Source organism: Mastigoproctus giganteus, chromosome 14 (assembly GCF_048544385.1).
Source record: "Mastigoproctus giganteus isolate SK-2022 chromosome 14, ASM4854438v1, whole genome shotgun sequence".
NCBI classification, from domain to species: domain Eukaryota; kingdom Metazoa; phylum Arthropoda; class Arachnida; order Uropygi; family Thelyphonidae; genus Mastigoproctus; species Mastigoproctus giganteus.
In genome coordinates this window covers 37,058,495-37,077,146 of record NC_143588.1, presented here as the reverse complement: position 1 = coordinate 37,077,146, position 18,652 = coordinate 37,058,495, and the positions used below count along the sequence as shown (strand labels likewise).

Sequence of the window (18,652 nt, the reverse complement as noted above, 5' to 3'; positions counted from 1 at the left end):
CATTTGCACATCTAAACTTGCTATGTAATTACATTCTTTTCTAGTAGAGTGCCTATACTGTGTTTCTCTTCATAATTATATATTCATTTGCTTTTGTTTAAAAAAAATCCTTTATTCTTTTAAGAGAACTGTCAACAGGTATGCAGTTTTGCTACTGCCAGCATGTAAATTTTTGTTTCTTCATTTTGTTGTGTTTTGTTTTGTTTGAAAACTGCACTACAGTTGAACATGAAACAAACATATATATATAGAAGGCGTTTTTAGAATATTGACTAGTATTCTTGGAAAATTTGAGTATTGCCAACTTGATTCTTTGTATATTTAATGAAGATTGAATGACCATGCATTGGATCAGATCTGGAGCAAAACCTTGGATAGCTGCAGGGTGATGTTTTTTTTTTTTTTTTTTTTTTTTTTTCATCTGAAACAATAATGAGAAAAAATGATGAATAGTAGTCTCCCAGGAAATTATCCACTTAAATCAAAAGCTTTACTTTTTATTTTTAACACCATATCTTGTAATGAAGCTGAAATGTCTGAGAAATCACTTTTAGAATTTAAAATAATAGTATATCAAAGATATTTTATATTCTTAAGTACAGGCTGGCCTCGATTAATGCGATTAATTCGTCCCGCGAGTGCATCGCACTAAACGGAAACGCATTAATCGAATATAATAATCAATAGGAAAAATTATAATTGGTCCTTGACCTTCTGGAATGTCCATAAAGAATTTTAAAAATACCTTTTAAATAACTTTTTAAATGTATACAATGTAAAAGATAATGAAAATAATTATGGAATTAAATGTTTATTGCATAAAACAGCAGTTCCCAAACTGCTGTTTTATGCAATGTGATATGATGTTTTATGTGCGCTGTGGAATATTATAAATTTTCGAGGGAAACACAGCGATACTCGACATCTGTCAGACGCCACGTGAACTACTAGCTCGAGGTAGTTCACAGTTCCAGCATTTCTTAAGTTGTTTGGACCTAACTACTAAACAGAACTGTTAGATATTTCTTTTGGTCCGGGTGCGCCTTGAAAAAATTACTGAGACACTAAGGGTGCCGTGAACCAAGAAAGTTTGGGAACCTCTGACATAAAATACACAATGAAGAAATGACTGTTGCGGAAATATTTGAACAGTGTTGACTTTCTCTTTTCATCAATCAATTTCCGATAGCCGACAACAATCTTCTCTGGGCCCTGGCGAAATAAATATCGCAGAGAACCTTAAACCTTTTGTTTGAGGTTCTATGCAATACGAAAGATTATCTAATTCTTTTACCGTTATCTCCTTCGCGGTAACATTTTCATCTGGCTCATTTAAAAATTTGAATTTTTATTCAACTGTGCATTGACTTTATTAGCAGGAGACAAACAAGTAACACGTCTTCTTCCGATGGTTGATGGAACACACCGAGGCGGGCAGCAGGCAAACGTTTGTTTATTGCCCGTACGACTCGCGGTAAGCTTAACACGCGATTCAAATCTTTTTCAACTATCGCATAAAAAAAAAAAAAAAAATCGCGTTAAATGGAAATTTGCATCGTGGAAAGTGGTATCATTTTTCAGATAGCGTTAACTGAAAATCGCGTTATGCGAGGCCTGGCTGTAATGTATATTTTTCTGTCTGTGTTTAATTTCTTCTTCTCCCTTTTTTCTTTTTTCAGAAATGGTGAATATATATTTGACATCAGTCTGAGAACAGCTGATAAAATTATAACATTTATGAAAGAGTAAGTAGATATTATCTGTTAGAGTTTTAGAGATAAAATTACAAGGCTTAATGCCGGTGCCCACCAAATACGGAGGATGCAGAAAGGTCAGGGAATGACCACTGCATATCCCCGGAGCAATATGGCCTTAGTTGCTGATGCTTCTAAAAACCAAATAACAAACAAACAAGGCTTAAATTTCTTTTGAGGTTTGATTTCAGATTAAACATTGCACTTCTGTGAAATGCTATTACTGTTATTCTCCTCATAATTATATGCTCGTGAACAAGCAACTCTCACAGTAGCATGAGTTGCTTGTTCATAATTGGATAAAATGGCAAAAACTGCAAGAAAACAGTCACTACCTCAATTCCACAAATTATGCAATGAATTTCAGAAATCTGTTTTGGCTACCTTACGATGTAGAGTCCCATACTACTGGTGCTCTACTGGGATCTCTGCAGCAAGTGTTGCAACCTTTTGATATCTAGCCTCAGAATAAGCTTTAACTCAGTTTATTTGTACATCCTAATGTAGTTCTAATGAAGCTGAAGCAATTTGAGCAAAAGAACTGCCCATTCTTTTCTCAGAAATGTTCATAGTGTATATTACATGCCTTCACGTGTTCAGCTCTCAATGCCACTTCTCAGGGGAACTTCTATTCAAGAAAATCCATTGATGGCTATGATATTCAATCCTTGTTCGTTATAATGCAAGTTATTCCTCCAGTGTCACTGAAGCTCAATCTTTGATGACGAACCCACTACTACAGCCAATTCTGCTACAGAAACAGCTTCACCCTGTATGTGGAAAAGTGCCATATTTAATTATATTTATAGTTTTTACTTCACCATGCATTAGACCAATGATTTTCCACTGACGGCACATTGAACAAGGTGCTAAAATTGTCAAGGCACACCATCAGTTTTTTTTTTTTTTTTTTTTTTTCAAGGAGAGATTTTACCATTAAAAAAACAAGCATTAAGAAAACTGTTTAAAAGTTCAATAGCTAAAATTCTAATCATTGTGTTATTTTTAAAAACAATATTGATCTGGATTTCAAAAGATTTATTTTTAAAGTTTATGTTCATATTTATTATTATTCCAATTATTGTAATGAGATATCATTGAAAACGATGTCATTTATAAAAAAAATCATTAAAATATCATTTATATAAAAATATCAGTGGGGAACCTGTGCTTGGTGATGTCTCTTGTCCGAGGTCAGATGGTTGACAAGCACATCCTCAAGGCCTCCTCCGTTCAAGCCACGACCTGTTGCTCTTCACATGTCCATAGCAGAAAAGCCAACCTCACACAGATATGATGTAGAGAAAGAAAGGAGTGCTTCAATCACCGTATTTGTGATAGTGGGGGTACTCCTGTTGGAGAGAACCAGAATGAGGCCATATCTGTTGATGAGTGCTTTATTTGCAGTTCTCTGTCGTTTCTTATTTCCGTCATCTCATCTTCTTCTGAAACAGTTAATTCTGCTGATTTGAATGCACTTAACACAAACAAATCTCTTACCCAGTCCAAGGAAGATACATCGAGTGATGGGAAATACTTGTCAATGTTCTTACTCGGCAGACAAACGTTGGTAGAATTAAATCAACAAGATTTTTGTCCAGTCTGCAACTTTTTATCAGCTCAAACATTTCAACTTTGTTCTCTTTTTTAATTCTGGCCTCCACAATGTTAATTCTTCCTTATAAGAGTTAATTTTGTTAGTACAAGTAAGAATAGTTTCATTCTTTCCCTGCATATTCTTGTTAAGAGTGTTTAAGGCCTCATCACTAAGCAAGTCAGTCAGCTCAGACTCTTCAGATATAAAAAAAAATTATAAGCTCTTCCCTCAGTTCATACCACCTTGAAAGCACCTCCCCTCGAAATAGCCAGCTCACTTCCATGTGCAGTTGGAGTTGTGTGTGAGCAGCTTCCATGGCAGAACACAGTTCTGAAACAACCTCAATTTTAATGGCCTACTCTTGATGTAGTTAACCTTTTTGATCATCTCATCCAGTAATTTTTTGAGCTCAGGTACTACTGATTTTGAAATGAGGGCCTCTCTGTACAGGAAACAATGTGTAAAAAACAATTCCAGGGTTCTTTTGCTTGGCCAGTGTGACGAATCCTTTCAGGCTTCCTGACATAGAGGGAGCACTGTCTGTGAAGATGCTGATGCATGATTTCCATGACAAATCGTGAGAAGTGAAATAACTGTCAACAACATCAAGAATTTCTTGGCCTTATGTTGTTTCTGGAAGTGGTTTGCAAAATAAATATTGTCAACCTGCTGAATGCTAGGAGTTGAGCTTTTCAAGTGATGTCAGTTGACTCGTCCAACTGGATGACAAAAAAAATCAGCTTCTTTAATATTAGCTATCACTTGTTACTCAACATCTTGAGACATGTCTTGTTTACACCAATAGTGTTATACACTATTATACTATATATACACTAATAGTATTATCAGATATAGGGATTTTCAAAATCTCTTTTTCATATTCCACGCCAAACATAATATTTACAATTTAACAGCATGTTGGTAAAATTACTGACAGCATTTGTATGTGATTTCATCTTTTTTGCCACAATTTCGGCAACAGCATAGCTTGCTTCTTGAGCTTTGTCAGAAATAGTTGTGATTTTGGTTCATTGTTTAGCATGGCATGTTTGAGCATCTATAAGCCTTTTAAAATATTCATTTGGTTACTCACATAAATGTGAGCACTTCGTGTGAAGGTGTCTTTTAATCTTACTTGGAACTATAGCCTGGTTTTCCGGTTTCTCACCACAGACAACACACTTAGGATGTGGCTGCCCAGATGAAAAGAATCCGAAGGACAAATAATCTTCGTTATACTGAGTCACAATGGTTTTAGAACCAATGCTAACTGTACTATGTGTTATACTACCAGAACTGGTATCATCTGACCTGCATTTTTTAATTAGAAATCTGTCAATGTCTAATAAGACCTAAAAAAAAAAAAAAAAATATATATATATATATATATATATAATAAAAATCAACTAAATTCAGAAATAACAAAATAGTTAAAATGAAATACAAATAACAAACAAAAATGCATTAGTGCAAACTCTCATGGAATAACACACCTGACACCATCTGAACAATAGCTGACTGAAGACTGACACTGGTGGCTTGAAAAGGATGAAAGGTGGAGTTGTAAAAGTACTTTGCAGAGTTATTTTGGGATCTGGAACAATAGGGCTGGAAGTTCTTGGAATTTTACTATAATAACTTGTTTTTTTAATTCAACTGTTATTGTTTTCATCCTTATCGACCTTTTATGAAACATGTATAGTACTTCTAAAATGTACCTAGACAATTTTTTTCTTACTTCTTTTCAACCTTTCCTCAAATGGCACATCTACTGGCCCTTTGTGACACACTGGTTGAAAATCACTGCATTAGACAGTTCCTTGCAGAAGATCTAGTGACAAACTGACAAGAGCCACTTTCAGTACTAGTGAAAAATGTAGTGTGGGCTGTAGCCAAACCATTTCAAGATACTATTAAAATTAAAGAGCTTTCAAAGGATAACAGAAAACAAGAATACACAAATAGGATTGGTAGTTTTTTAGACAGTGACTATGCTTTTGAGGATGAAGAGAAAAATCCACACAAAAGTCTTGCAAAAATAATCTTGAAACTTTAAGAACATAAAGCTGTTGGAAATACATTCAAGCAAAACATGGAAGAAACACAAAACCAAATAAAATTAATGCATAACTTGCATTAATTTTTTTTGAAACAAATACAGAAAATATCCAAGGCTTAGCACAAACTGTAGAGGATGGCAGAAACAGTGAAAGAATAAAATGAAAGATGAAGTTAAGCTATTGCTCCATTTTGGAAGCAAGGGATCAACTAATGTTATATCTGAATAAGAAAATTTTTATAAATGAATAACAGATATAGCAGTTCATATGATCTTGAAGCAGAACAGTGTGGCAAGAATGTTTTGAAAGGCTGTGAACGTAGCTTGTCATTTAAATCATTTTCAACTAAAGAAGCAAATACTTACTTGCTGGCTCCATCTCTTGGTAAATTTGAATGGACAAGACTTATTGTTCCCCATTGCAATAGCTAATGTCCTAGCTTGAATCATCCTCTGAGATATTTGGCATAACTTTGTACAACCCATTCTTACAACAGAACAAAGAATGTGCCAAATGCCATAAAACTAACATTTTTACATACTGGCCCCCCTCCTATATAATCAGCCATCTCATGTGAACAGAAGTCCTACTTAAAGGAAACATCAAGTAATGTACTGGATCAGCTTGAATCTACTTCCTAATGAATATATAATATCGGTGTAAATACACTATAGTTTACCCATAAATTTAACTACCTGAGTAGTGTAAAGGCATCATTTGATTTTATTTCATATTGTGCAGTATCAGGTAGTCAAAGTAGTGCAATATCAGGTATTGCACTACTTCGAATAAATAATGCTTCTCTAGTAGAGGAGACTACTGTTATTTATTTTCAATGGGCATCACTACCCAGATGGCACCGTTTTGGAGCCCGTTGGCTCACTCATCGGTGGGCGGGCAGGTACCCTGATAATGTAAACATGCATTGTGGTTGTGAAGTTAATTCCACAATATGAGAGATGCCAAATGGTGAAGATAATGAATGTTTTGAAGCCAAAATGCACAAGACATAATGTATTTTGGATTGAAATTTACTATATAATATCGGTGTAAACACACCATAGTTTACCCATAAATTTAACTACTTGAGTAGTGTAAAGGCGTCATTTGATTTTAGCGCTGAATGGTGCTGTTCAGACCAAGCTCCAAAATGGTGCCGTCTCGGTTGTGGTGCCCACTGAGGATAAATAATAGTGGTCTACTCTTCTGGAGAAGTGTTATTTATTCGAAGTAGTGCAATACCTGGTATCTCGTGAAAGTAATAGTAATCGTGGCATTGTGATACAAGAAAGCAAGCGTATGAGCATATGTAGCATCAGCCAAAAGAAAATAAAAAATTTCACTCAACCATTCTCTCTAAATGTTTGTCCAGTTCCTCCTTAAATTTATTTAACCTATCTACTTCCACAACTACAGATGGAAGTTTGTTCCAGCAATTAACCACACGCTGGCTAAAGGCCAATTTCCGCACATCTATTCTACAGCTGTCTCTCCTCAATTTGAATTTATGCCCCCCTTAGGTTTGTAATCTGAAAAAGTGGAAGAATCCCATCAGAATTCAGCATGCTCAACCCATTCAAGGCCTTATACACCTCTATCAGATCACCTTGCAGGTGCCTAGTCTCCAGCCGCTATAATTTGCAGAACTTAAGCTTCTCTTGGTAAGACAATCCCTTTATTCCCCTCACCAATCTTGTTGCCCTTCTCTGTACATGCTCAAGCAAATCTACATCCTTGCTAAAATGAAGCCTCCAGACCTGTATGCAGTACTCAAAGCGTGGCCTGACCATTGCCTTATACAGAGGTACAATCATCTTCTTTTCCCTGCTAGCAAAATTCCTGTATATCATTGCCAAAACACCATGACCGGCTCTGGCAGCCTGTCTGCATTGCTCAGAAAACTTTATAACTGACTGCACAATTACTCCCAAGTCTTTTTCATTTTCTACCACCTTAAGTGTAGTACCACACAGTTGGTAAGTTCCTCTGGGATTACTTCTACCCATATGCAGTACTTTGCATTTGTCAATGTTAAACTTCAGTTGCCACTTCTCAGCCCATCTTCCCAAATTTTCTATATCCTGTTACAGTAGCACACTGCCATTACTGTCATTAACAACCCTGGCAACTTTTGTATCATCTGCAAACTTCGACAGTAAGCCTGATATACCTTCATCGATATCATTGATAAATATACAAAACAATAGTAGACCCAACACCGAACCCTGTGGGACTCCACTAATAACATTAGTCCACGAAGAGCAACACCCATTGATTATCACCCCTGTGTCTTCTCCCACTCAAACTTCCTTTTAACCATTGTAACAACTTACCCTTAATACCATTCTGCTCCAATTTGTACAGTAGTCTTACATGTGCAACAATGTCAAAAGCTTTCCTGAAATGATATCAGAATTACTTTTTGCATCCAGTTCCATTCTAACCACATTATAATATCCAATCAAATTTGTCAGACAAGACTTTCCCTTAACAAACCCATGCTGTGTCTGAATTATTGCTGCAGTCTTGTCTAGATGATCCTGCAATGCATCTTTAACCGGTAGCTCTGTTATTTTACCCGGAACAGAAGTCAAACTAACTGGTCTCTAATTATTTGTGTCACCCTTCGATCTCCTTTGTGAATTGCGGATAGATTTGCACATCTCCAGTCTGTGGTGACCTCCCCTGATTCCAAGGATGCTCTCATAATTATTGCTAAGGGTTTGCTTGCTTACTCTGCCGCCTCCTTTAAAATAACTGGATAGATCCCATCCATCCCAGGTGCCTTTCTAATGTTTAACTTCAACAATTTCTCCTCCACTTTGCTCTCATTTATTACAAAATCATTAAGCACCCTGCTACAATTTAACCTTCTGGCATTTTCAATCCTTAATAACTCCTCATGTGTGAATTGATGCAAAATACTCATTCAGTTTTTTGCTATCTGAGAAGGATCGTCAACAGTCGAACCATCGATATCAAGTGGACCAATCTGATTCATCCCTTCCTTTTAGAGTTTACATAAGTAAAGAAATCCTTGCTATTTTTCTTAGCATCCTTTGCCAAATATTTTTCTCGTAATCTGCCTTCGCCTGCATAACCTCTTTTGTGACTTGATTACAGACTAGCTTATAACTGCCTTAGGCTTCTGTGCCACTTGATAATTTATATGCATGCCATGCATTTTTCTTCTCTGCCACAAGTCTCATTAGTTAATTTGACAACCATTTAGGCCTAAACCTTGAACAGTATTTATTAATAGGTTTAGTTGCTTCCATTCTTAATTCCTTGAATGCTTCCCACTTAGAATTTGCTGTTGGTAACATCATCAGTTGATCCCACTGTAGAGAATTTAAAATCTGTATAATAATATACAAAAATGATATTATTATTATTAAAAACAATAATATGCAAAAACCCTTTCTTTTACCCCTCATGGTAATTATATCTTTAAGTACATCCCACATCAGTACACTGTGATCACTGCAACCTAGTGGTTCCTTTATCTGCAAATTCTTAATACACGAATGATCACTACTGATAACCAGATCAAGAGTATTACCCTCTCTGGTTGCCTCTCAAACATGCTGCTGCAGAAAATAATCATCCAATAAATCCACAAAAGTCTCACTAGTGTGCACGTGACCAACCCACAAGTTCCAGTCAATATCTGGGAAGTTAAAATCCCCCGTTATATTTCATTCTGATTTACTATTGTACTCCCCAAATTCCAATTCTGCATTCCTAATGTCTGTTTGACACCACGTCTCTGATATTCCAACAGTATCTGCCTTTGATGTCTTGACCAACACTTCAAATTCATCAAATTCATTTACTATACTTCTAGCATTGATATACATGCAAGAATACATGCACCTATTCTTATTCTTAGTTACCCTAACACATCCCATATACCCACCTGTTTCACGATGACTGCCATCAGTCCCTGATGGCAGTCATCGTGAAACAGGTGAAACCCCTAGCATTCCTCGCTCCAGACCACTGCTTATACTAATAGAAGTAGTGAAAGAATCGCCTTCACCTCTGCTTGCGGCTACCTTTAACCTTTCAGTCTGTGAATCCCCCCCCCCAAGCTAGCAGTTTTCCGACCCACCTAACACTGCCTCGATAGCATCAGGAAATATTCTTGCACCCTTTCTATTTAACTGTATCCGATCCCTGTAGAAGCAATCTCTCCTGTTAACAAGCACAGACCACGCTGAAAAAAATTTTCGCCATGAGCCTTGCACATTCCCTCCAGGGTCCAGTTGATTGACAAGGCTCTTGTCATGTACTCCCTCCTATCATGTCTGGGCAGAATTCCAGACACTTTCAAATTTAACCCTAACTCACGACTTTTTTTGCATCATTGACCTGTACTTGTTAAGTAAATCTGCAGATCTCCTACTCTTAATGTCATTGGTGCCAACATGTACAACAGTATCACCCTTTGTGCACTTAGCATATGATAAATGCTTCACAACGTCATCAACTTTTGCTCCTGGCAGACACGCCCTGGTCCTATTCCATATATCCTTTTTACACAATATATTACCCATCTCCCTGACAGTAGAGTCACCAACAATAACTAGTTTCTTTGGGACTGGCGCATTCTGCTTTGGAGATTGCAGCTGTGTTTCCTGATGCACAGGAATGAGCTCTTGCATTGAGTTGGGCAGATGAAAGCTTGACGGGCCCCTCATATTAATTTCTTCGAGGGTTTCTACCCTACAACTCAAGCTCTCATAGACACCCATTAGAACATTGAGTTGACGCCTAATTTCTAGACACTCTCTGCACATGGCACACACAAAGACATTCCTTGGCCAGATCATGTTCTGTTACAGAGAGTTCGGCAAACATTTCACAAGTTGCGCATTTTTTTAGGCTGTGATGCGTTCGAGAATCGCCTCCCTCAGTTCTCTCCCGAGTCACAGCACTCCTGCCACTTTGTGCCCGTTGCTTTGCTGCTCTAGTCTGGGGCATGATATTTTAATTTAATAACATCAATGAATTTGATTAATTAATTGTCAATACTACACTATCTAATAGAATCTTAAATGCATTGATGCGTATTACGCTATATAATTTTACGTTAGAGCTACCTAGCTACCACAATTAAAAATTTGAATTCCCTACCACACTCTATACAAAAACAATGGATGCAATATTCCAACAAAACAGTGGTTTTGTTGGAATAAGCTACAAAAACTCTTATCTAAATTAAAAATAAAAATAACCAGCATAACTAGAACTATAAGGCTACCTAAAAAGTACAATATAAAATAACAATAAGTAAATAAAATGGGAAACACTTATCGCTTTTTCGGAGCCGGCAGTTAATAGCTGTAATTTTTAAAGAGAGTCAGCGCCCTCTTTCAATGAGATAATATGAGATAAAATCAAATGATGCATTTACACTACTCAGGTAGTTAAATTTATGGGTAAACTATGGTGTATTTACACTGATATTATATAGTTAATTTCAAACCATTACACATTATGCCTTGTGCATTTAGTCTTCAAAATACTACCTAATGATAAAACAGTTAAACTAAAAACATAAGCAACTTTATTAACCTTCTATAAATTTCTGGATTTTTTTTTTTTTTTTTTTATTTAATGTTTTTTTTTAATGCTTTATCCTTTTACCTGATGCCACTCATTTGTCTTTACACCCTTTTGTAAAGCTAGGAAAGGTTGACTCACTTCCACATAATTATAAGCATAATTATGTGGAAGCATATATATAAGTATAATTATATTGGAAAAATATGTATAACCATAATATGTGGAATTTCACATAATTATGCAAATTTACTTAACAGCTGCTTAGGCAAAATCTTAGAAAAACAGGGGCCACAAGTGACTTGCATGGTTCCTGAAAATTAAAACTTGATTGAAACGACAATTTGTATTGGTTTTGGAAGAATCTATATATGTTAGATGCAATTAAAGCAGAGACAAATGCAATGCTTTCATAGGGAAACACGGTTCTGGTCAGTTTGTATATAGAACATGCCTTTGACATCACTTCATGATGTTATTGTTTCATAATTGATGGGCCAGTTGCCCTTAGTAAATAGAAAGTTTCCTTCACAATAGAACATATTCAGTCTGCCATAAAAATAATTGCTCTGAATTATTTGTTCAGTGTGAGGGCATTCCCCTGGGATCCACTTCAGTGCAATATTATTTGAATATCAGAATTACTAACATACAGTTAAAAATTTTAAATTTTCTGTTTATACTCTGGCATGACAACCAAGTCAGTAGAGTTTACAATAAATCTTCGATACAAATATTTATCGTATTTAGTAGTCACAGGCTTGAACACCGGTCCACTCAAGGAATGTGTGCTATGCACTCTCACTCCTGACCACTCGGCTACATCAGGCCTAAATTTGAAACATTGTTTCTGTTGTGTTTGTAATTCTTCCATCATGGAAACGATGAGTGATTCCCATTATTTCTTATCAATAGCAGACCATGAGTTATTGAAGGTAAACTTCGAAGTCCATCAGTCAAAATAGAAACATAGGCTCTAAGGAATAGTTATCTTTTACTAGAAGGGGGAGGGGGATCTACAACCATCTCCTTCTGAAAAACTATTCAAACTACAATTAAAGCCGGAATTATATTTGATAAACAGTCTGATTCTAGTTACCAGCATTTTCATCAGTTTTTTTTTTTTTTTTTTTTGTTACTATTATTTTTTTTATCTTGGTCTTAATGCTCAATACTGAAATTAAATTGCAGATTAAAATTCAGTATGCACATCCACATCTGGGGTATTTACTCATTTAAACAAACTCTCCTTCATGTGTATACTACACATGTAGTTCATTATACTCATGAAGGTTCGCAGCTAATATATTGAAGCAAATGAATCCCTGCTTTATTTTAGAGGGAAACCCTAGTGTACATTATGTGGCAAAAATTAAAAGCCTCTTGCCTCACCCCCCATTTGGGTGTGCCTGTTTGAACTGCAATAGTAAATGTTTACCATAGTAAATCAGTGAAGATCATTCTGCAGGACTTAGATGACCACTTGGTGATAAGTTATGGTTTAATAACTTTATTCTTGCAAGTTCGTGATCTGTTTATTTATAGATATCTAACATGACTTTCAAGATACACCAGACCCACTTGGACACTGCATTCACAGTCTTGTGATGATTTCTTCCAGCCGCAGGGAAAATCTCATTGTCAAACTATAATATCCAGTAGTTACGCACAGCTTTTGCTAATGCAAGGAAACTTTATTTATACTGATTAACTTAATAATGGATAAAACTGTGGGAACTGCAGCTATTTCATATATTTTCTTATTGGCAAAATTTGGTATCTACTTTGCAGCATTGTATGCAATCAACTTTTCCCAAGACCACATATCAGATTTCCATAAAATATGGAAATAACTGCTCTAACACCTTAAGGGAAGGCACTCCCATTCAATCCACTTTCTCCTCCTGTCATCCTATTTTGAAGTAGACCAGATTGAAGATATACCGTTTCCAGACATACAATTGAAATGTCACCTGCTGAATTTGAGATCATGACTGCACTGTATGGAATGAACTTGCAGCTTGGATAGCTAAATCGACACTACATTTCACCGGCATTTTCCAGTTTCCTTCACTGATTAAAAAAAAAAAATTATAGTACCCATTGACCACCACACTCTGTCTTCTCCCGCTCAACAATCCTTTCATCCATTGAAGCAACTTGCCCTTAATGCCATACTGCTACAGTTTTGACAGTAGTCTTCCATGTGCAACAGTATCAAAATCTTTCTTGAAATCCAAGTATATGATATCAAAATTATTTTTTGCCACCAACTCCTTTGTGACCACATCACAGTATCCAATCAAATTGGTCAGACAAGACTTCCCCTTGACAAACCCATGCTGTGTCTGAATTATTGCTGCAGTCTTGTCTAAATGATCCTGCAATTCTTCTTTAACCAGTGACTCCATTATTTTCCCTGGAATAGAAGTCAAACTAACAGGTCTGTAATTACTTGTGTCACCTATTGATCACCCTCTTTGTAAATTGGAGGTGCATTTGCACATCTCCGGTCCGTGGAGACTTCCCCCCAAGTCCAAGGATGCTCTCATAATTATGGCTAAGGGTTTGCTTACTTCCTTTTCTGCCTCCTTTAATATAACTGAATAGATCCCACCTACCCCAGGTGCCTTTCTTATGTTTAACTTCAACAATTTCTCCTCTACTTTGTTCTAAGTTATTACAAAATCAGTTAACTCCCCGTTACAGTTTGATAGACGTCTGGCCCTATCATCCTCGAGTAACTCCTCATGTATGAATGTAGATGCAAAATTCTCATTTAGTTTCTGCAGCCATCTGAGAATAATCATCTACAGTCAAGCCCCTGATATCAAGTGGACCAATCTGATTCATCCCCTTCCTTTTAGAGTTTATATAAGTAAAGAAATCTTTGCTGTTTTTCTTTGCATCCTTTGCCAAGGATAATTCCAATCTGCCTTTGCTTGCCTAATCTCTTTTGTGACTTGATTGCAGACTAGCTTGTATCTACAATAGGCTTCTGTGTTGCCTGAAAATTTATGTGCATCCCATGCATTTTTCTTTCCAGCAGTTCTACATCCTTCTTAAAATGAGGCCTCCAGACCTGTATATAGTACTCATGGTGTGGCCTGATCATTGCCTTATACAAAGCGATAATCACCTCCTTACCCCTGCTAAAAAAATTCCTGTATATCATTGAGCTACTCTTGCAGACTGTCTGCACTGCTCAGAAAACTTCATATCTGCCTGCATAATTACCCCCAGGTCCTTTTAATTCTCAGCCACTGTCAGTGTAGTACCACACAGTTGATACATTACTCTGGGGTTACTGCTTTCCATAGGAAGTACTTTACATTTGTCAATGTTAAACTTCAGTTGCCACCTCTCAGCCCATCTGCTTGACTTTTCTAGATCCTGTTGCAGCATACTGTCATTAGTGTCATTACCGACTTTTGTATCATTTGCAAATGTGGATATTAAGCCTGATATACCATCATGAGTATCATTAATAAATACGGAAAAGAACAATGCGCCCAACTCTTGGGAGAACTCTGGAGGACTCCACTAATAACATTAGTCCATGAAGAGCTGTGTACATTGATTGCCACTCTGTCTTCTCCTACTCAACCATCCCTTTGTCCATAGCAGCCGTTTGCCTCCAGTTTGTGCAGCAGACTTCAATGTGCAACAATATCAATAGCATTACAAAGATCCAAATATATGATATCAAAATTATTCTTTGCATCCAGTTCCTTTGTGACCACATCATAGTATCCAATCAAATTGGTCATACCGGACTTCACAAACCTATGCTGTGTCTGGGCTACAACTGAAGCCTTGTCTAGATGATCCTGCACTGCTTCTTTAACCAGTGCCTCCATTAATTTCCCTGGAACAGAAGTTAAACTAACAGGTCTATACTTACTTGTGTCACCCTTTGATCCTGCCTTGTGAATTGGGGTCACCTTTGCACATCTCCAGTCCATGGGTACCTCCCCTGAGTCCAAGCAAGTTCTCGTAATTATGGCTAAGAGTTTGCTTACTTTCTTTGCTGCCTCCTTTAATAAAACTAGATAGATCCCACATTCCCCCCCCCCCAGTTGTCTTTCTTATGTTTATCTTCAACAATTTCTCCTCCACTTTGCTCTCAGTTATTACAAAATCATGTTGCTCACTGCCAGAATTTAATTCACCTCTGGTATTCCCTTCCCTGAATAACTGCTCATGTGTGAATGTAGATGCAAAATACACAGTTCGTTACGAACCTGAGCAGGATTATCAACAGTTGAACTATCAATATCAAGTGGACCAATCTGATTCATTCCCTTTCTTATAGAGTTTACATAAGTAAAGAACTCTTTGCTCTGTTTCTTTGCATCCGTTGCCAAAGATTTCTTGTAAGCTGCCTTTGCCTGCCTAACCTCCTTTGTGATTTGGTTACAGACCAGCTTATATCATAGGCATCTATCTACCTGTTAATTTTTATGTATCCCATTCATTTTTATTCTCTGCCACATGTCTAATTAGTTCATCTTTCATCAATTTAGGCCTAAGCTTTGAACAACATTTCTTAGTTGGTATGAAAACCTAGTAGCTTCCAAGATTAATTCTTGGAATGCTTCCCATTTTGAATTTGCTTTTGGTATCATCATCAGTTGGTCCCACCATATAGAATTTAAATGCTGTCTCAGACCACCGTAGTCACCTTTATGAAAGTAAAATCCTTTCCCTTTACTCCTGATGTTAGTTACCTCTGAGTAAATCCCACTTCAGCACACTGTGATCACTGCCACCTAGTGGTTCCTTTATCTGCAAATTCTTAATGCATGAAGCATCACTACTGGTAATCAGATCAAGAGTGTTACTCCCTCTAGTTGCCTCCTGAACATGCTGATGTAGAAAACAATCGTCCAATAAATCCACAAAAGCTTTACTACTATGTGAGTGACCAACCCACAGATTTCAGTCAATATCTGTGCCAGGAGATTTGGAAAAGCAATCTGGCCAAAATACTGGGAGAGATCAGTGTTTATTGCAATCCCAAAGAAGGGAGACACCTGAAATTGCTTTAACTACTGTACAATAGCCTTGATATCACATGCAAGCAAAGTTGATCTGATTGAGGTGTATAATTCCTTGAATGGGTTGAACAGACTCAATTCTGATGGGATACAGATTACGAGACTGATACAGGTCTTGAGGACTCATTTTAGAAAGGATGTAGATTTCCTTGAGAGAGTACAGAGAAGAGCAACAAGAATGTTGAGGGGAACAAAGGGGTCCTCTTACCAAAAGGTAAGAGGACCCCTTCTTACATAAAAGCTTATGTTCTGCAAATTATGAATGGGTTGTACAGACTCAATTCTGATGGGATTCTTCCTTATGCCCAGATTACGAACCTGAGGGGTTTGAAATTGGAAAAGGTGTGCAACAGGGCTGTATCTTATCCCCATTTGTCAGAATCAAAAGCTTTCAGGAAAGCTTTTGATACTGTTGCACATGGAAGACTACTGTACAAATTGGAGCAGTATGCTACACTGGATAAAAGGGTGGTTGAATGGGAGAAGACAGAGCGTGGTAATCAATGGACACTGCTCTTCATGGACTAATGTTATCATTGGAGTCTCCAAAGGCTCAGTGTTGTGCTCACTGTTGTTTTGCCCCCGAGTGCCAAGTGTTTTTCTCTGTGTGAATTATAGAGTGCTCTTTGAAAACAATAAAGTTTTATTTCTTTTCCTGTGTGATTTTCTCCTGTTTTGTTCACATCAAGTGGTTCTTTGCTTGCAAAGTCAGAAGTAAGAACCCAGAAATATATCCACCTTTCTTTTCCTAGTCTTTATATCAAATACTAACCACCCTACTAACATCAGTATCTGCTTGGTCACTGGTGGCACAGCTCCTACCTCCATGTGGTGGGGCCTCGGCGGGAATCCATCACTCAGGGCTAAAAGGAGCAGAAATGGAAACAGATGTATTTCCGCGCTTAGACCCCAAGAGCTCTCAACATGACAGTGACACCGACCGTGGCCTCTCTCTTTCAAAGAGACTTAAAATGGACACTAGGAAGCAGGAATCTTCAGTTTTCCTCATAATACACTTTTTGTCATCCCAACCTGTGAGCAAACTCTCCCCTTTCGTCATCCGGAGATGCCTAGAAAATGCTGCAGGTTCACCAAAAATGGTTAAACATCTCCAATCAGGAGATTTAATAATAGAGATATCTCACTCAAGACATTCTGAGTTACTATTACAACTTACTTCTTTAAGTGGAATACCGATTCAGGTTACCCCACACAACACACTGAATTCTTCCAAGGGAGTGATCTCCGAATGGGATCTATTAAACGTTTCTGTGGAAGAAATTGTCCAGGAGCTAAAAGATCAAAATGTGTCTCATGCTAAACGAATCATGATCAGAAAAGGCAACAACTTAACTTCCACGTGAAACATAATCTTAACTTTCAGTACTCCAAATCTACAGGGCTCTGTCAAAGGAGGTTACATGAATTGCTGCATTAGGCCATATATCCCAAATCCGCTTAGATGTTATCAGTGTCAAAAGTTCGGCCATTCTCAGACAGCATGCCATGGATACGCTATATGTCCGAACTGCGGCTGCAAAAATCACACACAAGCAGAATGCAAGGCTCCAACACCACAGTGTCCTAATTGTAGTGGCAAGCATCCAGCTTACTCCAAAGATTGTGATCTATGGAAGATAGGAAAAAAAATACAAAAATATAAAATTGAAAATAGTCTCTTACCAAGAAGTGATAAAACAGGTCAACTTAAGCCGACCGGGCTAGCCGAGTGGGTAAAGTACCTGCCCGGCAACCCAAAGGTCGCGGGTTCGATTCCCGCCTCGGGCTTAGATCAAAGTACTGCAAAAACCTTGTGAGGTGCAATATGGCCACAGAAGCCGATGCGCCAACAACTACCAAATCAAAAAAAAAAAAAAAAGGTCAACTTAAGTATACCAAAATGCACTTATGCTTCTACCATTCACAGACAAGAATCAGTGGCATGTCAGACAGAAGTATCCATCCTTCCAAAAATATCAATATCAGACTGGGCTCGTTCAGTACTCTTGGTCCAGCATCAATCTAAACCAAATTCAGTAGACAAAAGCAATAATATGCCATTCACAGTTCCACCCCAGAGATTTCTGCATTGTCAGGTAGTAGAAAATTTGCAAAGATCGTATCCTGTTGAGACGAAAGAATCATGCCTAACAAGCATGGATACAGATGATACTATTGGTCAAGAAGAACTGGTTGAAATACACGCAGAAGATGATATGGATGATAACAATGAATCAGGACATCCCACTTTTCCCTGAAAAGAAAAATCAATACCAGACCGTCATAAACAATTAGCAGTCAGATTATAAAAAGCAGTCAGATTCATCTTCCACAAACAAAACCAATTAATGGAACACATCATTCAATGGAATTGTAGAGGTTTTCGCAGCAGCATCGATGATATCAATGAACTAATTCACTGCTTCAATCCTGTTGCCATGTGCCTACAAGAAACCAACTTGATGCCTCAAGTTTCCACTACAGTCAAAAATTACACTATCTTCAGACAAGATAGAAATGACACTAATAGTGCTCATCGAAGAGTAGCCATCCTGTTGGATGAAGAGTTCCCTCCAGATGTGTTACATTGGTCTGAATTTGTCTTCCACCTAA

The 18,652-nt window shown here is 37.4% G+C and overlaps 1 protein-coding gene across 3 annotated transcripts in view; it reads left to right on the top strand.

Moving 5' to 3' along the window:
- Positions 1 to 18,652, top strand: part of LOC150075068 (protein disulfide-isomerase A5) — a 755,693-nt gene that overhangs the window by 497,888 nt on the left and 239,153 nt on the right. For all 3 annotated transcript variants that reach the window (XM_090388976.1, XM_090388975.1, XM_090388974.1), the window contains one exon: positions 1,680 to 1,745. In XM_090388976.1, coding sequence (XP_090245102.1) covers positions 1,680 to 1,745 — 66 coding nt within the window. The remainder of the gene's footprint in view (positions 1 to 1,679; positions 1,746 to 18,652) is intronic.